Source organism: Haliotis asinina, chromosome 6 (assembly GCF_037392515.1).
Source record: "Haliotis asinina isolate JCU_RB_2024 chromosome 6, JCU_Hal_asi_v2, whole genome shotgun sequence".
Classification (NCBI taxonomy): Eukaryota; Metazoa; Mollusca; class Gastropoda; order Lepetellida; family Haliotidae; genus Haliotis; species Haliotis asinina.
In genome coordinates, this window is record NC_090285.1 from 11,891,289 (window position 1) to 11,917,732 (window position 26,444).

General features: G+C 38.0%; 1 protein-coding gene across 1 annotated transcript in view; it reads left to right on the forward strand.

The window, feature by feature from the left end:
* LOC137287470 (guanine nucleotide exchange protein smcr8a-like) overlaps positions 1-26,444 on the forward strand; it is a 41,851-nt gene that overhangs the window by 4,768 nt on the left and 10,639 nt on the right. The window contains exons 4-22 of the mRNA XM_067819781.1: positions 485-551; positions 1,154-1,236; positions 2,136-2,181; positions 2,583-2,667; positions 3,298-3,452; positions 10,275-10,419; positions 11,194-11,258; positions 11,839-11,955; positions 14,200-14,257; positions 14,882-14,948; positions 15,207-15,288; positions 16,201-16,298; positions 20,226-20,887; positions 22,448-22,520; positions 23,176-23,240; positions 23,515-23,677; positions 24,536-24,665; positions 24,980-25,036; positions 25,775-25,851. Coding sequence (XP_067675882.1) covers positions 485-551; positions 1,154-1,236; positions 2,136-2,181; positions 2,583-2,667; positions 3,298-3,452; positions 10,275-10,419; positions 11,194-11,258; positions 11,839-11,955; positions 14,200-14,257; positions 14,882-14,948; positions 15,207-15,288; positions 16,201-16,298; positions 20,226-20,887; positions 22,448-22,520; positions 23,176-23,240; positions 23,515-23,677; positions 24,536-24,665; positions 24,980-25,036; positions 25,775-25,851 — 2,295 coding nt within the window. The remainder of the gene's footprint in view (positions 1-484; positions 552-1,153; positions 1,237-2,135; positions 2,182-2,582; positions 2,668-3,297; positions 3,453-10,274; positions 10,420-11,193; positions 11,259-11,838; positions 11,956-14,199; positions 14,258-14,881; positions 14,949-15,206; positions 15,289-16,200; positions 16,299-20,225; positions 20,888-22,447; positions 22,521-23,175; positions 23,241-23,514; positions 23,678-24,535; positions 24,666-24,979; positions 25,037-25,774; positions 25,852-26,444) is intronic.

Consider the following 26,444-nt stretch of genomic DNA (forward strand, 5'->3'; position numbering starts at 1 on the left):
TGTTTTACTGTCCTTTGTTTACAAGTGTTTATGATTTTTTTTTAGTCATTGTAAATCTGTGCCTTGTTTTAGTCAGGATATGGCTGTAATATTGCTGATGTGACTTAAAGCCTTAACTCATTCACTCACTTTGAATTTACAAGGTTGCGTCAACCATTGATGCAGTGCTACTGGGCCCTATCTAAGTTTGTTATCTGCTGTTGTTAAAACTACTTAGTTTATTGTTTGCCAGTTAACTGCTCAGTGCTGATTAAATGCCTGACCTGCCATATTTTGTTTTTTGTTGATATTGAACAATCACAGTTGATGTCTTGATGAAAGTTCCATACTGAAGTTGACTCCCCAAAACATGTCCATGATTCCCTCTCATGACACCAGGGAGTCATGACAATTTTCATGCCAAGGGCAAACGCTGTGGAAAGGAACAATTAGGTACCAATGAGCACAGAAACACTGCCATTGAAAAGTGGCCTCTCTCTTTCAGTGGTTTCAGCATATCAGAGGACACACAGGTTGTTATCTCAGAAGACAAAGATGGTGTCTACAGCTTTGTGAGTGTCTCCTGCAGGAAATTGTTAAAGATGTCACTTGAACAAGTTTGGTCCTCTTATAAGCTCATTGGGTTCATTAAGGAAAAGTATTTATTGAATAACTTACAAAGACAGTATGATGGAATGTTTGTTGAGTAATTTCTTTTGAACCAAGCCATGACCAAAATAACAAGGTCAAGGCAATTCATACCTTCAACATTCAGTCACCAAAGGCAGATAACCCCTAAACAATGAACAATATACAGGGCTTATTGTGGATTAAAGGCATATACTCCTGTATGTGAAAGCTGTTAAGTGTTGGGCACATATAGGCCTTTTATAGTTTTAAGACCCAAGGCTGCCCTGAAACCTATATATCTATATATCTATATTGTATATCTACTTACAATATATAGGCATAATCATTTCCTGTAAAATTGTTTGAAATTATTTTACCAATTTCCTAGCCTATTGTAATATAGATAATCTTCAATACTCATAAAGTTTTGATGTGTCTTTATTAGGGTTAATTTTAGTGCGACATGATTGAAACAACAGTATTGATTAAATATGAGTTTAACATGTTTAAGCTTTATGAAGGATACACAATGCAATTTTTACAGGTTCACCATTTTGTATTGTATGACAATGAAGCTCGTGGCTTTGTACGTCCTTTCTGCATGGCCTATGTGACTAGTGAGAGAAGGTAGTGTCTTCTGAAAGTTTCATTTTGTCCTATACTCCTTTTCAATTCTTATGTGTGATTATCAAACAGTCTTTCTGCGACATCTCACCATTTGAACACTGAAAGAAGCTTGACTGCCCTTTCTAATTTTTTAATCTAAATGAAGGATTCAGAGTTCATTGACATGAAATGGGTTAATTTGAATACAAAATTAATATGATTGCTAGAAAATATTGATTTTAAAGAAGAGCACAAAGACAGAAGACAAATTAACTATTTTGTGTGTTTTGCCTGAAGCAGTTGTCAGAAACAAAGGGTAAACAAAATATTCACAGCAATGCATTGGCATGGTTGTCAAAGGGATTGTCAGGTCTTCACGCAGAGGGATTGTCAGGTCCTCATGCAGAGGGATTGTCAGATCTTCATGCAGAGGAATATCAAAGTAAAAGATGTGAAGATGTTATAATTTTTATCAAATACACTTGTTTCCAAATTACATTCAAATAGCAGAAGGAATTCCAATGGTGTCCCTGCCAGCAGAATACGAATTCTAAAATATGGAAAGTCTGTTCAGTGACACTCATTAGAAATACAAACTGTACTCTGATGTTTATTGTGAAATTATTTGTGATAATGACGAAAGATCCTCTCAATGAAATTGTTTGTTTATGGACAAGGGGAGATAATATTGTGATTTCAAACGGTTTCCATGAATTACCTCCCTTTAGCCATGCAGTGTTTATGATACACTGTCCAGAAATGCTGAAAACATTCTGCATAAGTGTAACGATTGCATCTTATTAAGAAAATTTCATATTGAGATATAATCCCTTAGATTTCATTTTTGATGCTGATTTATAGAAACTCTACTTTGTTGTATCGTGTGCACATTGTTTATCCTTTTATACCATCAATTTTAGAAAAATCATGACCTTCTATGAAGAGCTTTCAGCACAGTTCCGAAAGGTGAGCGTCATGTTTTATATAATTCTCATAATATAATCTGTCTGTCATAGTAATTGAATAACCTTCACCCTTGAAAGTAGTTAAAATGATATTTCTTACATCAGGGTAATGGGGTAGCCTAGTGGTTTAAGGTGTTCATTTGCCAGTCCAAAGACTGGGTTTGATTCCCCACATGGGTACAATGTGTGAAGCCCATTCTGGGTGTTCCCTGCCATGATGTTGGTGGAATATTGCTGAAATCTGCATAAAACCAAACAGTCTCACTCACTCACTTACTAGCTCATTGTTCGATTTCAGTGGTTTTTCCATTTAACCAATGAACTTCCATATTTTTCTGTGTAAGCTTCTGACTAATGCTGAAAGTCACATATTACTATGAGTGTTCTCATTCTCAATTGCAGGCTGCTCGATTTTTGAAGTACGGAAACAGAATGGTCTTTGTGCGCGACCTTGACAGATACCTCAGTGACCTTGACTTTACAAAAGGTAATGTTCGTATATTATCCATTTAAGCAGGTACTTTAAATATGAAGAAGGTTTTTGTCTTGGGGAAAATTTTCAAAAAGTAAGCTTTTCGTACCATGGTTAAGATCATTAAATGCACCACCATATGTACCGTAGCATTGCATGATGTGTATATATACTTAAGGAAAAAAATAAGTGAACATTCTGAAAGGACAAGTATTCCTTTATTTTTTTCCAAGGTTTCCTTATGAGCTTTGTATCGCATAGCTTGTGGAGAAACTTGGAAAAGAAGGCGAACACTTTTGCTTTCATGTGACCGCTTATTTTTTCAAAACCCACAGTATATGTTCTGTTTCACTTAACAAAGTGAATTAATATAGCAAAAACATATATGTTCTTAATGAGGAATGTTTTGTATCAAGTGATAAACTATTTTTTTGAGGACATTGTATGTACCATGATGAAGGAAACTGTATGTATCATGATAAAGGACATTGTATGTGCCATGATAAAGAACATTATATGTATCATGATAAAGTACATTTTAACTTATGTACCATGATAAGGAACAGTATATGCACTGTGTGCAATAAGAACATAACATACTTTGATAGCAAACAGTACATTACATGACCAAGAGCATATGTACAGGTCATTTGAGGATGAAGAAAACGGCACAACCAGAATCTGACTCAGGTGATGAAGAAAGGAAGAATGCAGAGGAGGAGACATATCAGGATCTGCAGAATATTCGAGCATCAATGGACGAGGTGAAGGAAATCCTAATTACACTTCGCCCTCTTCTGGTGAGAAATCATTTGATGATCGTGTCAGTGAATTCTTATTGAGAAATTATTAAAAAAAACACCTTCAAGTGGCTTCATTTTTCTCTTTTTTTATGCTTGGGAATTGTTCTAACAAATCATCAAAACTATGCTAAAGAAGACTTGCTGTATTGTTACCATGTATGTGGATAGCGTTTGGTGGAATGTTGCCCAGTTTCTCACTTTCATCAAGTCTAACTCTCATTAGATCATTTTTACCAATTCTTTGCTTGTGGTCCATGATTCCCAGATTGTCTTGTTGCTAATTGTATGGGATGAATACTACAGACTGAATATATAAGATTCAAGGTTCAGTGCTGCAGCCAGACTAGCAGATAATAAAAATTAGAGAAACAGATACTATAACTGCTCCAAGTATACAATGTTGGCACAGGTTTGTAACAGCATTGTGTGAGTGAGTGAGTTTAGTTATATGTCGCTTTTAGCAATATTCCAGCAATGTCATGGTGGGGAGCGCCAGAAACGGGCTTCACACATTCTACCCATGTGGGGAGTCAAACCCGGTCTCCAGGTTGATCAGCAAATGCCTTAACTACAAGGCTACCTCACCGCCCCAAGGACATTGTTTGTTTTGAATAATACAACCAATATAGCAAAAACTGTAGGCTATCACTAAAATGGTTTTAACATTGTATCCAAATGCCATGTAAATGAAGGGACCATTTAAACATTGTGTGTAGGTGAAGGAATAATCATTGATAATCATTTGGAGATTCTTCTCAAAAAGAGAAAAATGCCCAGGATGCCATTGTACAAAACAGCCTTAACGCTAAGACTGTGCTAAGACTGTCTTAAGTCTATGTTAAGGTATGGGAGTTCCGATCAAGGTTGTTTTGTACAACATCACCCTGGTATTGAGAATCTAATAACACCACACTCACTGCATATCAAGCTGGTCTCAGAACGGCATGATAAGGGGAAACACAGTCAGATATTGAGAAATTCCTAATATCACAGTCTATATGTGTCAAGGTTCCAAAAGTGATCTTGGCACTAAGATGATTGAAACTCCCATCCCTTAGCGTAGATTTATGACTGTTTTAGTAACATGCTGCTTTGTACCATAGCTCCTATGTCAGTGTGTGGAGGTTCCCAACATCATTTGTTAACAGCATGGTTGCCATGGTTACAGGAATGACACTGATGTGTTGAGAAACTCCTAACACCACTCTTGCTACATATCGAAGTATGGAGCCAATATTTCCAATTATCCTTTGAAACAGCCAGAATGGAATCACCAGACCTTTAAGCAACACTTTTTCATACGAAATGGACGCATTTTAAACAAAATCTGGTTGCAGCACGTGTAAAAATTGTCTTTCAACATATTTCATACATTTTCACCTTTGCTGTGGTACTTGCCCATGCAGATATCTGCTCCATGTATTTATGGATCTATGTATGTGTGTCGGAAAAGCAGAACAGACGATATTAATATTCCATCTATCTTTATCCAGCATGTTTCTATGCTTTGTGTTCTTGCTGAGAATTAATGTATGCTGTGCGTATGTTTCATTGCAGGCTGGTTCACATTACCGAGTTAGTACCTGCCCTTACTGTACCTGTCTCACAACACTCCTAACCTGCTATGCTAATTTTAGTTAGGGGTTGAAACATATTGTTTGCAGTTATCTGAATGGCATTTAGATGTGCAACTTGTAATGGATCTATTTTATGGATGTTAACTTCTTCTTTATCGTTGTGTTCCTCATTTTATCAAAAAAAGTTCTATAAAATTCTGCGTTATCTTTTTCAGTGCTATGTTTTGGTATCATTATCTTGCTGATTCACGTTTTCATTTGAATTTCAAATTTACTGCCAACATCCATTCATGAATATTTTTCACCCCTGATATCTGTATCTAACCTTACATGTTCCTTAGGATATCCACCACGACACTGGAATAATGCTTCCTGATTAGTCTAAATCAAATCCATGGTAACAAGTAACTGGAAGTGTCATTTTGCTTGTGAGAAGATATCTGAGATATTTTGGGGGTAAATTTGTTCAATTCAGATTCTTGTGTTAGCTCGTGGTGTTTTGAATCAGATTTCTCAAGGCCTTTGAAGTTTCGGGCTAGAATTGATCCTCAGTAACTCATACTTGTCGTAAGAGATGATCGTGTGGTCAGGCTTGCTACTTGCCACATGTCTTCATATCCCAGTTACATAGGTTGATGCCTTTGCAGTTGATCAAGGGATTGTCTGGTCCAGATTCTTTTATTTACAGACTGACACCATATAGCTTGAATACTGCTGAATGTGGTGTCAAACTAAAAGCTCTCACTCAAGTCTTGGATGCAAACATTTTCACAAAACATCCAATATTTATCCGATGTCATACTCATGTCTTATAAATTTTGTACCTTGTTTGAACCAATCAGAGTCAAGCAATTTTTCAGTGTCATGGTAGAATTAGAAAGTACTTTTATGTACATTCTGTTCACCTTTAAGTTCTCTTTAGTATTCCTTGAGTTTATGCTTCATATTATTAAACTGTTTTCACATGAATTCTCATCACCATAACCACATTGCCTAACAATTCTGACATTTCATACCTGCACAAACTGTTACTAAAATAATGAGATAGAAAATTTGTGTAATCACCTTTCATGACCGATGAAATGTATGTGTGTATTGTGCAAGTCTCCCCCACGCCCAAAGGTGACGTGTGATGCGTATTTATCTAGGTCATAAGTTTTTGTGAATTCTAAATCATGATTGTCTCAGAGAGTGAGTAGTTTCATGTACTATGTAGTTTCAGTTTTCAGTGTCCCCAGTTTGGATTTAAGGGTCTGAAAGATACCAGGTCGTTACGGATATATAGGTTTTTTGGCAAGGTCACAGGCCCCACTACGTGTCATCATAGTTGATTAATGGTTGTTTGTTTGTTGTTTACAACAAGCAATATTCAGGCTGGATGACACTGGCTCGTATATTACCAATCAGTCAGAGATGCCAACCCATACAATTTTATCGTATTCGTTATGAAAAAACAACACAAAGTATGTTTTTGTGACTGCAGTGGCAGTAAAAATATATGAGTTTAAAATAAAAAATTATTAAATTTAGTCATGAAATAGCATACATACCATAACCAAACAATAAATTTCAGCCACATTTTATTCACTTTAAAACTATATGTGGATACTTGCTTCTGATTTAGGTGAGTACAATGTTAATAACATAGTCTTTGGCTGTATAAATAATTTTGTTATTTAATATGAAATGTTTTTGGAAAAGTTAAAACAAATTTTGCACAAACATACTAATTTTTGCATCAGTTTTTTAACTAATGTTAATTGGGCTGAATTAGGGTTAACATCTCTGAACCAGTGATTGATACAATGAGCCCAGACACACATCGTCAAGGCACAGTGACATAAATCAACCAGGTCACTGACCCTGATGACCTGGTCAAGTTTAGTTATTGAATCTTGAGGTTTCCCAGTAACATTGCATCCCAGATATGAGGTTTCCTGAGCGGTTGAAAATTGTACTTATTGTCTGTTTGCTGTGAAAATGTACAGATGAATTTCAGTCTGGACAAAGAAGTGAATCAAATTAAGTGGAATTAAGATAGCAAATCCTCATAATTCTACTTTGCCAACTGAACATGTAAATCTCAGAATTTTATTCAACTTAAAATTAAAATTGTTAAAGAAAAGATCATAGATTTCAATCGCTATTATTGGTTTGTATTACAATGTGGTAGATGCAGTAGATACAAGAGATAAACAAATCCACGTGTGTTGACATTGACCAACCCTACTTGTTCTTTGTGGCTCATATAATGCACATACCCCAGCGTAAAACCGGTAATAGGGATGTGATCTTATGATCGTTTGTAAACAAGAAATGATAAAATTACGAGAGTTAAATATCATTTTGGAAAGGTAAATTTATGAGGATTCACAGTCTTAATTTGCATATATTTGATATGTACCTTTTTGTGAAATTCACAATATGTTTTCACTGCAAACAGACTATAAACTTTATGTTGCATTATTTGGCATGTGTTTTGTGTTGCAGAATCAATCCCAGATTGATTGTGCTCACTGATTCTGCATCTAAATTTCACTGTGCGTGTTTGTGTGTTTGTGTGTTTTGCAGTGAGTGTTTTGGTGAAGGTTTGATTAGTGATTATTGATGTGTGTTGTAAATGCTTGTTATACGTTCTGTGACGTATGTTTGTTTGCCGTTCTTTGTTCTTTAAGCTATGGGAAGATGTGACTTCTGAGATTGTCAAGTCAAAATCTGTACCCATTTTATTCCTCAAAATGAATATATCTGTAAATATGATATCATATTATCGGATATCATCTGTAAATGTCATCATTTCCTATTCAAATATCATTTAATGAATTATCACTTATAATCATATATCATTTGCACTGTGATATCATGCACAGTAGGATATCATTTGTAAGTGTGATATCATGCAAAATATTATACTGCCTTGTCAACCTGATACGCATTAGTGTGCAAGATGATGGGATATCATCTGCAGACATGATACATTTTATATTATCTGACCGTGAGATGGGATAGCATTAGTAAATGTGATATCACACCATGTGACACATGGTGTGATATCATTGTATATATGAGATGCAATGGGAAATTATCTGTAAACATTATATAAGATCTTATCTCTACATGCAAGATTGGATATCTTTTGTAAATGTGACGTCACACAGTGTGAAACATGATTTGTTTTCATCTGTATATATGAGATACAAAATGGATATCTACATAAACGTGATACAAGATATCTTTAAATGTGAGACAGTATCATCTATAAACAAGACATGAGGTCTTATCTCTAAATGTGATGGCTGATGGCACCTGTAAATGTGATATCACACAATGTGACACATGATGGAATATCATCTGCAAATGTGATATCAGTTCCAACAATAACAGAATATCAACTAGGACAAGGTCTGGACGAGGGTCCGTCTGACTACGAAGTTGACCTATGAATTGCAATCTAACTCAAAAACAAAAAAACATGAAAGTCAAAAATAGTCAGTGATCAACTCTGTGAGGTTTTTGGAGATATTTTTTCCTGAAAAGAAAAAAGTTGCTTAACAAACTATCAATAAAGTATTGACACAGTTCACTGTTTGATACAAGAGAGGAATACAGAGAAATGGACAACCAGGTGTTCGAGCAGCACAAGCACAAGTGCCGGGAAAGTTACATATTCATAGTCAAAGCAAAGGAGTTTATTTGTAATGAGGCCAAGGACCCATATACAAAATATGCCATATATATAGTTGACAAGAGTATACAGGTGCAGACTAGAGTGTTTCTAAATACATATTTCTTTTTATATATGCATGGTAAATATAATACTGTACACGTTTGATTATATTCTCCTGAGATGTACATAATAGACTTACAAATTTATGGATAGAAGGAAATTTCCAAAAGTGTTCCGGAAGAAAGTTATTTGGATTTCATTGTACAAGTGCCATATAAGTATGAAATGGTACTCGTCCTCTACAGCGGAGTTACAAATGAAACATAGATGTAAACCCGGTTCGATTGATTGCCACCTACCTTCGTTATAACGTAATCGCAAGATGTTGCATGTGAATTTTATGTAAGTAGAGCGTTTTTTCTGATATGATATGCAGGTATCTTTCTGGTTCATATATGAATGTATATTCTCTGTACATTGCATATCTAGAGCTGTTATAAAAAGTGGAAGTCCAGCTTTGAAAAAAGTCATTTATCAGCGCATACTCATTAACTTGTGCTGTGCCGTCTCCAATTTTTCTCATACACCTTGCGCTCCTTTCCCCTTCAGTCCTCCGTCATAATAAGCAGTGAACTGTGTCAATAATTGGTCGAGACTGCAGCTCATCAGTCCGCTTTTGAGCCAAACAAACTATAGGGTGTTTAACTATAACCACTATCTCCTCCATCTATGAATAAACACAACTGATTTATATTGTGATTACGCGATGCCATTTTAGAAAGTGGTCAGATGCAACATGTCATATTTGGGATTTCACTTTCTTAGTAAAGTACAAATTCTAGTACTTTTTCCTTGTGGAAGTCACGGTGGCTGAGCGGGCTAGGCAGCTGACTTTGTGTGATGGCAATTAGGTGCCTGACGTGGGTGCGGGTTTGAATCCCGGATGGGACTCAACCCCAAAAGTACTAGAATTTGTACTTTACTAAGAAAGTGAAATCCCAAACATGACATACCTTGATTTATATTGCTTTCACTTTTTTAACCAACAAGTCAAGAATCTGTAACCATGTCATTTAACTCTAATAAGTTTATTCTTAAGCTTACAGAAAGTTAAAACTAGCTATAGATATAGAATGTTGAGATCCTAAAAACGTTTAAGAGATTTAGTGCAAAACGTTCTGAAAGATTCAACATAATTCAAGTTTCTGTTGATGAATTACTGACAAAAAAAGCATCTCTCTGAACATGATTTAGAATCAGGTCATGAATAAGAAATGATTTTGATCATTGTGTTTGAAGTAAAACTTTGTAGCTTATAGCTTATCAAAGATATTATTGATGACCACAGTTTTCATATTGATAAAGTGATATAACTTTTCCCATTGGCAATGTTTCTGAGTGTCAAGTTTTTATTAAATACAAAGTCAGAAAATGGAATATATTACATATCAAATTCAGCTGCTGTCAATTTCCATCCAGCTTCAGTCAATTTTGGCATTTCATTCAGTATGCTTAATAGCCTTTTTAATTTAATTTAATTTAGAAATTCATGAAAATGTTGCTTGTGTGTTTCAGAATGACCGTCGAGTTGAATGTCGGTTCCAAACCCTGGAAGACCGAGCTTTCCATCAGAAGCTGAAGGCTGAGACAACCAATGTGGATACGTTAAGTCTGGAGGAGAATGCATTCTCAGGGGAAAAGGCCAGTGCTACTTTCAGATGTAAGATTTGCTGCCAAGGAGCTTGATGTTTGTGCTCTTGATATTCATTTCAGATAGGTTTACAAAGACGGGGATTGCATGCAGCCATGTTCAATTTTGCTTAAATCAGGGTGGAGCCATACTCAAAACATCAGAAATGGGTTCAACCATGAAGCTTGAGGAACATTGTAGCAAGCGCTTTAACCACTTGGCTACCTGGGCCCAGTTGTTCAAAACTTGGTTATTTTTACACTCAGCTAACTCTTAACCAGCAGGTTAAAGATAACTGGGTTTTGAGAAACGCTTTTAACATTTGGTTAACTTTAACGGCCGGTTAGGAGGATTTAACCAGTGGTTAAAAAGATAACCGAGTTTTGAACAACCAGGCACTGACCTTCATGCTACCAGGTATTGGCCTCTTCCAACTCATGGTCTGGGTTTGATTTGGCGTGTGACTTTTTGTTACAAAGTTGCCTTTCTTGGAATATATGTATGAACTTATGGATAACACTTTCTTTTATTTCATGGGTGCAAGTGCAATGAAGTAATTATCCATCCAGAAAGTTTTTCCATGTTATACTTCCCAACTTCTATAATGGCACTCCAAGAAATTGTCTTTCTTTTCCATGAAGAGAATCTTTACCGAGTGAGATGCACAAACATTTCACAGCTTAGGGTGTGTATACTCCCTAAGGAGCTGAGAATGAAATTCGATCACAAAGTGCTCTGGCGATAAATAGTATGGCAACAGCACAGGTCACACTGTTTACAGTTTTTCTTCAATTGTGTTTTAAGGCGGATCCTTCAATGGTGCAGCCGACACAACCCTCTCATTATTCCAGGGTCATCGTGCTTACACTGTAAGTACCATATAAAAATCTCCAGGTTCATTAAATCTGGGAAAACAGAGGAAGATTACGAACAACTGTATATATTTTTTATTTAAGAAATGGTTTTTGGCTAATGTACATAAAAAGTTTTTTTGAATTGTTCATTTTGATGAAGTAATCTTCATGAAAAGTTTTTACAAATTTGAATTCTCTTTTTTATGTTTGACATAAAGGTATTTTGTCTGTAGTTAGACATCATGAAATTTAAAATCGATGATGTTATTTGATGAGCATGACCATGATAAGAAAGATTTGAAAGCCATGTTCAAATTTAGCACATACAAACACATAAACCAATAGGTTAGCTGCCTTCTGACATGCTGAGAGGGGATCACATCTATACTCATATTCATGATTATTAGATTATAGTCTTGACATGTTTAAGCTAATTGTTACTAAATGCATGTTTTCATAATTACCTGAATTAACCCTCAAGACATATACATACAAAATCCATTTTGGCAAAAACATGGCATTATATCAAGGGTGTCATTATAACCTTGGGTATTATAAGCAGGGTGCACTCTATGTTTAATTTCATCACTTGTAGCCGAAGATCGTTTCCCCGAACAGAAGAAAGAAGTTTGACAGTGCTTTGAGGGGTATGCATGAGTTGTGTTCCTGGGGTGCCAAGGAGGGGCTGAAGAAACTCAGGTGCATCCAAGAGGTAATTCCACACAAATAATTCTCCAAGTGCATGCCCAGGTGATACTAATCAAATAATTTCTATTTGTCAGAAAAATGATATCTGTACAGGGGCCAGATACAGGTATTTGAGGGGGGGGGAGGAGGGGAGATGCACACTCTTGAGAAGGGGAGGGGAGGATGCACATTTTCACGAGGGTTTCAATGGTCGTTATCCTCCTGGCATGTAATGTGGCATGTAATATAGTCGACGCCTCGCCTCATCTGTCCGTCCGTCCATAATCATTTTGTTTCTGGAGCATAACTCAGAGGCCGTTCAATATTTTTAGACCAAGCTTGATAGATATAATGATCTCAACCTATACTTGTGCCTTTTGCTATTTACAGAGTTTGGGCATCTTATTTTTTTTTTTTTTTTTTTTCCATGGAACATTTTGGTGCTAGTCTAATAGTGGGGCGGGCTTCGTTTCCGGAGCATAACTCAAAAACCGTTCTATATTTTTCTGCAAAACTTGGTAGAAATATGTGGCAGACCATAAAGTGGTGCCTTTTGCTATTTACAGGTTTTTATGATGTATTATTTTCTCGGTTCCATGAACACGTTGCTGACTTAGTTTCCGGAGCACAATACGAAAACCATTTCATATCTTTCAAAAGATCTTGGCAGATATACGAGACAGATCTTGAAATGGTGACTTTTTGATTAAAGATATATGGCATTTATATTTTTCATGAATTCCATCTAAACAAGTTCAGACTTGGTCTAAAACCAAAATAAGTAACTGTCAGATGATTTGTCCTTTCAAATATGTGGGGGCCGGGGGGATATGTCATCTTCTGATGACTCTTGGTTTCCATGGAAACGTTTCAGACTTAGTCTCAAAATGAAGGGATGGGCTCCATTTCTGGAGCAGACCTCAAAAACAATTCAATATTTTTCTGCAAATCTTGGTAGATATATCAATCAGAGCCTAAAGTGGTGCCTTTTGTTATTTCCAGGTTTTTGTCATTTATTATTTTCTCATTTTCCATGGAAACGTTTTTGACTTACTCTCAAAAGTGAGAGGTGTGTTTCATTTCCGGAGCAGAACTCGAAAAACTTCTTAATATCTGTTGGTAAAACTTGGCAGATATGTGTGGCAGACCCCAAAGTGGTGCCGTTTGCTATGTACAGGTTTTTGTGATTTATTATTTTCTTGGTTTCCATGGAAACGTTTCAGACTTAGTCTCAAAATAGCGGGATGGGCTTCGTTCCCAGAGCACAACTCGAAAACCATTTCATATCTTTTAACAGATCTTGGCAGATATATGAGACAGATTTTGAAATTGTCACTTTGCTGATTATAGATATATGCCATTTATAATTTTCATGAATTCCATGGAAACAATTTAAACTTAGTCTAAAAAGACAATGAGTAACTGTCAGATGATTTGTCCTTTCAAACATGTTGGGGCCGGGGGGATATGTCATCTTCTGATGACTCTCGTTTGATAAACTTTCAGGACAAAAGGCAGTATGGATGTGTGTGTGTGCACCCCAGCACAAAACCCATCCACTCCAATCCGCCATGCACATGCAGGTTGGCAGGATATTTAAAGTGCTAATTGAAATGCCACGATTACGAAGTCCTACTTGTGTGGTTAATTGTTTAATGATTGAATTCAAACCACAGACAAGGACTTTTATGACAGTTATGACAACAAGGACTTGTTCACAGAAGAAACTTCTCTCCAACCCTTGGCTCTCCCAGAACATTACCAAGACCATGTGCACTGCATTGTTACTTGGCAATCAGTAAATTATTGCCCAAACAGGGCCTCCATGATACCAACAGAGACCTGGGGTTTAAGACAGTACCAGGATTCATTGTCTTCTTGGAAGAAACTGCTGAAAACTCATTCAGCTTCAGAAATTTTCAGATCTTTCAAGAGGGCCTTTTTTCACAAGTACTTAGTTGTTGTACTATTCCTGATTGAATGTTACAAATGTTTGCTATACATTTGACACAGCTCCTATTTCCACCATGATAAAGCATGAATCTGGTAAAGAGTTATGCACCTTTAATGCTGAAGGGACAGCAATAACTGAATAATCTCTTGTCATCAGAAACATTTATTCTTGGGGCTAGCAGAGCAGCTCTTAAACATTAAGGCTGTGAATCTAGATGGATCCATGTTGTCATGTCCCCATGCTATGGCATGTCATTTCTTTATTCATCTAACTGTTGTACATTGAAAACGTTAAGCCATTCTCTTGTTCTTTCAGCACTATAAAAGAGAGACAATGATTTTGGAACTGGAGAGAAGCGAATCCAACCTTCTCGGTGAGTGTTCCCATGGTAACGAATTCATCTGGTCATTAAAATAACGGTTCTCTAATGCAATGGCATTATGATATTGAATCTCTTGATTTCATGACATTCATTATCCTCATTAGCAGAATAAAATGGAAATTTAACTAAATATTTGTTCAGATAATGTTGATGTAAAGTGTCAGACATATGATATGATATGGTGATGTGATTATATTCAGTATGGTCACAATGTCAAATGTCAACGTTGTCATATTTCTATATATGGTTGACTACTGTTCCAAGGTATTGGAGATATTGTATGTACAGTGCCCATCAGTAAACTTATTCAGCACTGGAAATTTATATCAATCCTTAAGTCCAAATCTGACTGAAAACCATGCCGGCCCACAGCTTTTGTTTTCTGCAGGTCTTAATGGCCGACAGCGTTTTCATCCCCAATAAATGATATATTCATTTCTGAACATTCTTGTTCAGACTTTTTAGAAGACTTGGATCTTGGCATGGATGCTGACTCTGTTGTAAATGAAGATTAGACAGTCACTGCAGTTAAATTAAACTTTTTAACTTAGTTGTTATGTTTTTTGTTTGCTGTCTGTTCTGTTGAAGACCTGTGTCTTGTATGGCCTGTTCCAGACCCGCCTGGATCGCTGATGACCTGTGGACAGTGTGTGACCTCCAACTTTCTTACCGGGATCTCCATGTAAGTGTTCAGAGGTCACCTGCCGTTGATCTGACCTTGACCTCAGGTGGCACAAAATGTGACATCGGCCGTAGATCACTCAAGATTTTACTTGAGCTGGAAAGGCTAAAATATCATATCTCCAAGGTTTACAGAGGTCTTCAAGTTTCTTCATTTTTTGGTACTGTTTTCTGATCCACATGACTGTGTAACGGTAATTATGAAATCAAGATTTGTATGTGTAAATGGATTTCCACTAATGAAGTATTGCTGTTGCAGGCGTGGTCTAGACCTGTCGTCCAGTCTAGCAGATGCAAGTCTGTCTACACCAGGGTCAGATATCATGAAGAGGTGGCCTTCGGTGTGTATGCTCTTAGTAACCATAGCAACTGTGATTTTGTAGCAGAAGACCTCAGTGTTCATGATAGTTTCATCAAGGCTCGATTTAAGCATTTAGAACTTGCGCCAGTGCGACCAGAAACTGCCAAATGTAACTGGGATTGGTGATCATCTTTATCACTTCCAGCGGTTCACATAGTTGCTCACAGAGTTGTGACGATTAATTGATACGCAAGTTATCACGATTCAAGAGCTGCATGATACGATACATCGATACGATTGTCGTGTATCGATTCAACACGATACTTACATACTTTGCAGTCTACGAAAACACCGTCTCCCCTTCTATTTAGATTTTCGTGGAAAATATTGCCATGGACCTGTTCCGACTGAGATACTTTTCACAAATATATTTTGTTATCTGTGCAAAAAAGCCAGTTGTGCCAATGTTGATCCCTGCTGTTCCATTTTTTTTGAAAACACTACTTTACTGACACATGCTAAACATTTTTAATAAAATGTCTTTCATGATAATGTATTTTATTTTTCTTGGGAGAAGAATACCTTCCCTGAAATGATAACATAACAGCACATTACTTCCAGTACTTTTATTATTCTGTATACAAGGACAAAATAACGTGATACGTATCATATCGTATGTATCAGACTACCAGTATCGTGATATGTATCGTATCATGGCATGGGCGTATCGTCACAACTCTAGTTGCTCATGATATCAATCACTGAAGTGTCAGGTCCCAACTTAAGTTTTAATGGGCTACCTTCAGCTTCTACAGTTTAAATGTGCCATTTACACCAAATACACACTGTCACACTCATTATGCTTGTCTCCCACTTTCACCAGATTTAACAACTTTTAGGTTTGCCAGTATGTGTGAGATCTCTAACAGCTGTTTTGTCTATTTTGTTTCAGAGTGACACACTAGATAGCTTTAAGTCAGTCGGGTCATTTGTGTCTCTTCAAGACGACGATGGGGATATCACGTCTGTAGGATCAGATGGAAATACAAGGTGAATAATACTAAAACAGTTATTTTGTATCATCTTTACAGCACAACGCAAACATCATAACCTGAAAATTAGCAGTACAAGTTACCTATGAGTCAGGTAATCAGATTAAGACGACTTGTTTAAAGGTGAAGATGTTTTATGTAAAGTGTGACACCACATTAGCATCAGGGCATAAGAAGCATGAAAAAGCAACTGTCCTGTGGGCGAGTGAGGGAGTGATATTTTTACAGCATTTCTGCATTAATCAAGCAGTATCATGTCATGGACATGGCTGCACGCATTATGTTGATGTGGAGAATCGAACCTGTGTCATTGGTGTGACGAGTGACCACTCTAACGACAGGACTACCCCACTGCCCCAGTTCCACTGCACAAATACTGCTATCAACATGCCAAAGGAGAGATAACCGGAAACAAAGAGTTAGTGTGCTTAATTTTACCTGCATTCAGCAATTATCCAGCTACGTAGCAGAGGTCTGTAAATAATCAAGTCTGGACCATACAATCCAGTGATCAACAGCATGAGCATTGAACTGCAGAATTGGGAACTGATGACATGTGTCAACCAAGTCAGGAAGCCTGACCACCTGATTCTGTTAGTTGCCTCTTACGACAAGCATATCTCCAAAAACTGCAAAGTATATTTTTTAAATGAAGAAGTAAGTATCTCTTTGGATACACTCCTATCATATCTGTTAATGTTCATTCATCTGATCATTCTGGAAACAATACCACGAAGGAGTCCCATTCGTTGCCTCTTACATCAAACATAGGCGTTTTTTAGGGCAAGCGTGGGTTGCTGAAGACCTATTCTCTCCTGAAAAAAACATGATTCTGACAGTGTGCTGCCAAACTGAAAAAAGTAGTCAGTGCTTTTGTTACATCATGAAGATATTTAATATGTTTTTCAAACACAAAACACAAATGTTGAAATCTTTACCTGTATTGTGTGTGCCTCTTCTCTGTTGGAAGTTACCACTAATTCTTTTGTTGTATAGTGGACAGTGCAGCTAGTTATGATAGTGTCTGTAACTCAACACGGATGCCTTTGTCAGTGGTCAACTTATGGTCTGCGGGTCTCACCTTCCTTTGCTCACACACTTTGGTCAATAGATGTACAGCAAAATTTGTATATCTTGTAGTCAATGGTTCTCTCACCCTTCTCCCAAAGTGTGGTATGTAGATGAGCCGAACAATCGGTATATCTTGTGATTAATGGGTCTCACACCAGCTTTTCTCACACAGTGTGGTCTGAGATGGACCAGACAGTTGATATGTCTTGTGGTCAGTGGGTCTCTCACCACCTCACAGAGTGTGGTCAGTAGATGTCCAACACACTTCAGATGTCTTCTGGTCTCTCACCTGGCCTGTGCACAGTGTGGTCAGTAGATTTCCAACAGCCAGTAGGTCTTGTGGACAGTGGGACCTCTTGCAAGCCTCATGCCCTCTAGCCTGCAGATGGACTGACAACTCAGCTAATACACACTTTGTCCACCATGTAAGTGAGGCTGGAGGAAGTGAAGACAATGTCATGCTGAGGACTAATGTTTACATCACAGCATGTGTTTATGTCCTGCTGAGATCACCTTTTGGTGGAAGGACGTGATCATAAGGTTTTCAGAATTATGTTTTCAAAAAATGTATTCTTTCAAAATTCTTTTATCCTTTATTAATGTGACAATAGGAAAGAAATGTTTGTTCTGGTTTTTGGAATTACAGAGTTCAAAGAGGCAGGAACATTTGAAGTCGTGCTTTACTTGATTGAGTTTTATATGTTTAATGTCTTTGTGTTTTGTATGTTTAATGTCTTTGTGGTTGACTGCCTGGCTATAGTTTGTATATCCTTGATATCGCAAGGGTAGATGTTCTGATAAATCTCATCTCTACCCAGAATGCCTCTATGGCTCGGGGCTATGGATATTACCTCCCTTGGCAGACCTTTTGTCCAATCAGGTATCTACGCTGTTAAGTTGAGCATACCAATCACAGCTCACTTTTGCTTCTTAAATTATTAACTGATTGAACTTGGTAACACAACTGATGCAGAGGTACTCTGAAAGAGGTAGAAGGAGTTCTTGCATATTTTTTTTAAAGTTTTGTACCTGTCAATTTGTATGATTTGCCCCCAATTCAGAGTCATACTGAAAAACAAACCTTTGCAATGGTGACCGCCATCTTTGTTGACACTGGCAAGCTCGGTTGTAATGTCCACTTATAATTAGCTGATTGGCTACTGTGAGAATGCGGAGCCAGCAAAGGGAGGTAATAAAATTATCAAGCTGAGATGTAGATGCAACCATGGTATAGTGGAGATATATCAGAACGTATACTCTGGAGATATCGACTATGTAGTTTGTAAGTTTGGCACCAAAAGTCCACTTGTTTGAAACTGTGCTGTTCACCTCAGTAAGTAGTGTACCTGGACCATAAGTGGATCTAAAGGATCCCATGAATGGGCCTGGTTGGATCCTTTGCTCGGTAACAGCTTACATAACCCTGTGGGTTTCAAATCCTGTCTCTTGGGATTCACATTTTGTTCATGAAGTTTCATGCCCTGTTTCTTCATGTTCACCTGCTATCTCTTTTCCCATGGGTTTCATGTCTAGTCCTTTGGGTTTGACAACGTGTTCTGTCTGTTTCATGCCTTGTTTCATGTTCACATCCGATCTCTTTTCCCATGAGTTTCATGTCTAGTCCCCATTCTCGTTATCTCTAGGGTACACTTTCCAATAAGTCTTCACTATACCATGGATGCATCTCACTGGCTCACCCTGATAAATTTATTACCTCTCTTGGTTGGCTTTTTATCCAATCAGGGTGGTCTAGTCCCTTTGGTTTCACAACTTGTCCTGTCTGCCTCCTTAGGTTTCATGCCTTGTTTCATGTTCACATCCTATTCCTTTTCCCTTGGTTTTCATGTCTTATCCCTAGGGTGTCATCCTATTTTCTTTATCTTTTCTTCGGTTTCAGGTCCTGGTCTTTAGCTTTCATCAGCGTTACAGATAACTTTCTGGGTCATTTGAGTTATGTCCTTGCTTGTGTTCATTTCAGTACAGTATCACCAAATATGTGTACATTTATACCCCAAACTGTGTTGGGTATTTTGTCATTTTCCATAAATTGTAACAATAAAATAAAATTTAAATGTTAAGATGATAAGAAAGACTGCAGGTTGCCTATTTGATGTGTTAATATGGAGTCTCTCAATATACCTCAGTTATTTTATCTATGCACCTTTTCGCAAGCTAAGATTTGACATGTTATTGTGTACACATAATAGATCAAATATATTGAATATGTACAAGCGTACTTGTACAATAAACTTCATAAGAATTGAGCTTTGACATAAATATTTACATAATTTACACTGATTCGCAGCTTATCTGAACCACTGTTTTATGTCCTGTCTTTTCGGCTTCACACCCTGTCTCTCGGGTATCAAATTTTGTTCATCTTTGCAGGACACTCAGGTAGCCTGGTGGATAAAGTGTTTGCTTGTCAAATTTAAGAACTAGGATCAATTCCCCACAAGGGTACAATGTGTGAAGTCCATGTGTGGTGTACCCCACCCTGATATTGCTTTAATATTGCTAAAAGCAGCGTGAGACTACACTCACTCACTCACTCATTCTAGACTTGTGACTGTCCAACAGCTAAGATAGTTTTGATGAACAAAGACCAAGGACTGATCTTTGTGGCTAATGATATTTAACAGAGAGTAGTGCATTCACAGAAACTTTGCAACAACATTTGGGACTATATTGCCAAATTTTGTAGCCAGTACCGAAAGATTTGGTACTTTGGGAAGTTTGGACAGGCAACATGACTTTTCACTTGAAATTGTTCTATTCAGGTGAACTGTACTTACTATTGTCTTGTTTGGAATGATCTTGTTCACTCACCTTATCTTGACCTTATGTGTTACAGTATGGAGCTCAGCAATCAGCAGTCTTCATTTCCTCCCTCCCCAATCACCTCACCAACCAAGTCCCCCTTCCATCGCCTGGGCAGCAGTTGTGAGAGTGAATCCACCAGTAGCATCTATCAAACAGATGAAGCTTCCAGCACAGCATCCCCATCCCGACCACCCTCAGTACCACAAACACCAAGTTCATCATTCCCATCTCAACAACCATTCATCCCCCAGACGCTCAGCCCAGGATCTCAACCACTCTCCAGTGTACAAACAGCCAACATGGCGTCCACACTACAGACTTCTAATCTACCCCGCACTGATCGCCCACCCAACACAGCTGACCTCAGGTCATCTCAGATGGTCTCAGCTACTTCCCCATCGGACCAAGCCATGGACAAGGATCAGACTGTTACCCCTGGCATTTTTCGTGAGGATCATGGAGCCTCGGTAGAGACAGTGACTGACGGGGAGAGTTCCACCACTGGTCAGCAGAGGATGATGTTGCGACAAGTCAGTGGGGACACTTCGTGTTCTGAACATTCCATTTCTCCATCTCGGTTCGTGCAGTACACAGATAAACAGGCAGAGATGCAGTGTTTCTCATCTCTGGATCATCCGCCCGACTTACAGTCAGCCAACAAGTACATGGGGTCAAGCCAGGAGGATACGTCAGGTAGGAATATGTATGGGCTAAGACAGATCTGTCTCTGATATGTATTTTGGCATAGATCTGGAATAATGCTTTGATTTGAAAGTTCTATTGAAATGTGAGCTATTCAAAGTAATGAAACTGCTGAATCAAAAGGTTTACTGTATTTTTTTTAACATAAAATATAATAAATGGTAACAGACAAGCATTCACAATTGCAAGTTACTGTCTATAGAAACTATCTTGCAAATGTAATAGTAAGTCAACACAGTTCCCCAGTGGAACAGCATCAAGCTGAGTTTCCTAATGGAAACCTACATTACCCAGTATCCGCTAGGTTTGGAAGAATTGGAATTGTTATTTTTGCTATGATTGTTTCAATGAACTGAAATTATGTGGAAACTCGTAATGACAGTTTCAGTCACACAAACATGACAGAAACCAAGACTTGTTAGTTTCACTTTTGTAAACTCTGCCGAAACTCTTATTGCCTGTTTGACGGATACTGAAACTGGTGGAAACCTACATTACCCGGTATCAACTAGGTTTGGAAGTGGTGGAAACAAAGTTATTTTTGCTATGATTGTTTCAATGAACTGAAACTAAGTGGAAAGTCGTAATGACAGTTTCAGCCACAGAAACATGACGGAAACCAAGACTTGTTTGTTTCACTTTTGTAAACTATACAGAAACTCTTATTGTCTGTTTGACGGATACTGAAACTGGTGGAAATCTACATTATCCAGTACCAATTAGGTTTCCACAAAAACGGAAAGTAAGTTGTTTTTGCTGTGTGAGAGAGTAAATATTGTTTTATGCTATTTTGGACAATATTTCAACACACATATTAATCAGTATGTCTTCAGTATGTTATTGGCGGATGCTTTAAGTTTAACCATCAGGCTACCCCCTGCCCCATTAACACACTCGCAATCCTGTAATAACAGAATTAAAACAAATGTTTTGAGCATTCTTTAAAACAGTCAGTTTTGACAAAGGTATGTGCAGGTATAACATGCAGTTTATGACCCCTGAATTGTAAGAGATGTGTCAACAAATAAACATGTCAGGAACCCGTGAAGGTCCCGGGGTAGAATAGGCCTTCAGCAACCCATGCTTGCCATAAAAGGCGACTCAGCTTGTCATAAGAGGCGACTAACGGGATCGGGTGGTCAGGCTTGCTGACTTGGCTGACACATGTCATCAGTTCCCAATTGCGCAGATCGATGCTCATGTTGTTGATCACTGGATTGTCTGGTCCAGACTCGATTATTTACAGACTGCCGCCATATAGCTATTGCTGAGTGCGGCGTAAAACTAAACTCACTCACTCAATCACATGTCAGGATGTAGGCTACCCTTTGTTTTAGCAGGATTATTCTTAGAAACATTCACTAACCAAAATGAATTTTGACAACCCTTGAGTGGGCAGATACATGAAACTGTTTCATGTTTTTGTATATCTCATACCTTTTTATGCAGTCAACTTATGCATGTAGATCAGATGCCATATACATCTGTTATGGAATGTATTCTATACTAATTCTCCTAAGAGTAATGCAATACTGGTTCGTGTGTCTGCAGGTGATACTCTCCCCAGCACCAGCAGTGGAGAAGACACCGGACCCACATCAGCCTGCTCCACGCCACCTTCCAGGTGAGTACGTCTGAAGACATTATATTTGTCCAAAGACCTATTTAGGTATTTTGTTTAGGTGAGCACTCAGCAGTATTCCAGCTATATGACGGTGGTGTGTAACTAATCAAACCTGAACCAGACCATGCAGTGATCAACAGCATGAACATCAGTGAATGATGACATGAGTCAGCCAGGTCTGCAAGTCTGACCACCAGGTCCCATTAGTTGCCTCTTGTGACAGGCATGGTTTTCTGAAGACCAGTTTTAAGCTGTATAGAGATGTGTAATAGATACATACTCCACCCCATGGGACAGTGGGGCTCACAATGTGCACCTTACAAATCATGTCATTGTAATTGATATTACCGAAACCATGGATATTGTGATTTGTCAAAGGAAGTTGCTAACTGTTGCTAACAGTGTCTAACTTGACAGAAATACGAAGGGAGTTGAGTATGTGTAAGGACGGTTATGTGTGGTCACCAGATTGACTGTCACTGACCTGCTCATAATGGTTGTGTGCCCTCTGGATGGACTCTGCTATCACCCACTGATGTTGTTTTCTTGTTGTATGCTGGTCTGGTTGTCTGGTAACCCCTGATGGACATCCATGCCTCTGATCTTAACAAACTAATCCAAACTTTCCAAATACTCAGACAAGTATTTTCCACAGGAAACCCAAGGCAGGGTTGTATAGTCTAGGAGACCTGATGGAGAAGCTTGGTCCAGGCATACCAGGTGAGTTGATGACCTCTCCCTACCTCTAGTACCCATCCCCATCTATAGCACCTATCTCCATCTCGAGGAAGTTCACACAGTGTAGTATGTTTCTCTATCTTCATACATCTGAAGTTACCGAGTGCCCTTTGCCATCAGTAGTGACACATTCTTTCCGTGGTACTGTTCTGTACCTGCAATTTTTCTCTCTGCCCATAGAACTTCTTAATATTGTTATTGTTGAATGTGATGCTAAGCAAGACCTGAAGCACCCATGCTCCTATTTCACTTTCAGGATATGGTATTCTTGATGTACTACTCTCCTGCAACAACTTACAACACATACTGTACAGCTTGCTGATTGGTCGAACAGTCCTTGTTGTTGGCTCGCCTAGACTAGAAGGGGAGGTTACCAGGATAGTCACAGCTTTGGCTCTGTTCCTGCCAGACCATCGGAGGTAAATGACCACTGCCCAGCTGCTCAGAACGATCCAAGTATAGGAGTTACGATCACTTAAGTGCTAAGATCACTTTGTGCAACTGGGACCAGACCTTTCATTATGGGCAAATACATATATATGATATGGCATGGATTGTTCATTTTCAGTTTTGCAGGTTGGGTTTTTTTTAATCAAGATGAGATTTTAGGTCACAATATGTTATATTTTGAACAACGAGATCAACAAAACTTTAAGGCAAAACTGTCATCATTTTCCTCACTATATAATTGTATGTACTTCCTCATCTCAAGAAGCTGTATACCCCACAGGGAGTTGAGAATTAAAATTGAGAGCATACTGATCTGCTCTCTGGGCAAATTTATGGAGGGATCAAGTGCTCAAATTTGGTTGTTGTCTTTTAGTACCATGGCACTCCATGCAGTATCCAAGCTGATAATATATTTGGACAAGAGAGACACTTTGTAATATTTCCCAAGTAGACAGACAAAATTAAAGTGCAGTATTTCAGAGATAGGTGATGAGGTTCTTTTAAACACCTAAACCTTGTGCCACTCACAGAACTGTCATCTAGATAACCATGCAGTGTTACCATGGTAACAGCACAGTCCCACTCAGTGTGAGATAAAAGGGTCCACTGTTCATAGCTTTGTTTCAGGGTGATTAGTTAGTCGAACTCTCAAGCGTTCAAGTGTAATAATATGCTTTGAAACTGTACTGCCACAGGATAGATCAGTTATTTTTCATGTTACATAAAAGAGCCAGTTCATAATTTACCAATGAAGTATATTGTTTAGTTTTCTCTGTGTTTAATAGGTACTGTATCTATGGTAACCCTGATCTGTCTTGTTGATTCAGGAAGCACCCATCTATGATAGAATGGCTGTCTAAACCCTTCAGACTGACAGATCTGGCTCGTACAAAGCTGGCTGGTGTGTGTCGCCCAGAGAAACGGCCTCTGGAGTCGGTGGTGCCAAGTGTTGTCAAGGTAACACACAACCTCAGTAATCCATATAGTGGAGTTATTTCCCTTGGCATATAGCTTTCTGTGGAACAAAACCAATACTATCAGTGAGATCACAGTGTCTTGCTGAAAATAGGTGATTGAAATTATCACAGTGCATAGTGTTTATGTGATCAGTAAACATTTGATTCATCTGCAGAATGTTGAAAAATTCTTTCATAAAAGTGAAGATGGTTGAGTCCACAGTGACTTTAACCTAGTGTTGTTTTTCTGTCTTTATTTTGTAATTTCCATAGCTGTTTACATTTTCAGTGTTAAATTTAAGCTTTGCTTTTCAGAAATATTCCTCTGTAATTGACGTTGACAGACAAGGCATTCTGGCACCGAAATACCAGGTAATACCTTCATGCTGAAATAGCTGAATTCTGTAAATTCTGACAATTTTTTATTTTGAAGTGATATGTACAGTTATTTGGAATAAATTTGTGCATTGACTATTCTTCATTAGTTCATTCATCAAGTTGATAGTGTTTTGAAATATCTTAACATTTCATCGTACAAGTTTTGAAATCTGAGCATAGCTTCATGAAGTTTTCAGGAAAAATTCAAAACCTACTTTAAACCACTTTATAATGTTACTTAATGTTAGGAATAATTTCAGTTCAAATTTGACAAGCAATGGCAATGACCGAACCATTGACCCCATTTTCCGAACCAGCTTGGTGATTCTCTAAGACATTCACTGATGGAATGTTGATATATGCCGTCTAAGATTTTAACACCGAAAAGTTGACTTGAAAGGGCAGGGATGAAAAACAGACTTTGATATGGCAAATTGTCATGCCGAAGCCCATTTCCGGGGTCTCCTGCCATGATCTACCTTGACTCACTCACTCACGCACACATGCACCCACACACGCACTCACTCACACATGTACTTACTCACTGTCTCACCCACCTGTCACAAAATTGAACATTTGGACCTTTATGTATAGGTATTATTCAGGGCTTTAGAAGAGGTTCATCACACCTTTTCAGACTCTTTTGAAATATTGTGACAGACTCGAAATATTATATATGAAATATGTTTTTAACTATGTGCCTGCATCTGGGATGTGAAAGTTTTATTGCAGGGTAATCTTCTAACAGCATTGATAAGCAAGAAGAAAGTTTTCAATACAGACACAGAATTTGTAGCCTACATCCATTGGTGAGTAGAAATGTCCTTACTTCCTGCTGTCTTTGAGTGAGTGTGTTTAGTTTTACGCCACTTTTAGCAATATTCCAACAATATATCAGCAAGAGACACCAGAAGTGGTCTTAATGCATTATCTAGCTTCATGTAAGAATGTCGAGTTTTGATTGGTCCATGTAACTCAGATAAAATACCATGTACATCCATCACGATCCACCAGCGGGAGTATAAAAGTCGTATACTCCCGCTACGAAAGTCATATCACCCCACTACGCCTTGGTGACGACGCGAAGTGAGAAAAGCGTGCATCAACAAACCTTTAGTAACGTGCAGTGCATTGAGGTCAAACGATCAGCTGGTGTCAACAGCATGGCAGCAAGTCAATTCGATGCATGTTGTTTTGTTTTGATTTAGTGAAAACATTCAGCTAGATAAATGCGTTATCACATCGTATTTCGGGAAATACAGGATTTTATCAGTCCCTCGGGACTGATAAAACCCAGTATTTCCCTCGACACAATGTAATAACTTGTATTGAACCATGTGGGTAAACGAACCTGTGACTTTGGCATGATGAGCGAACGAATTAACCACTAGAGTACTCCATG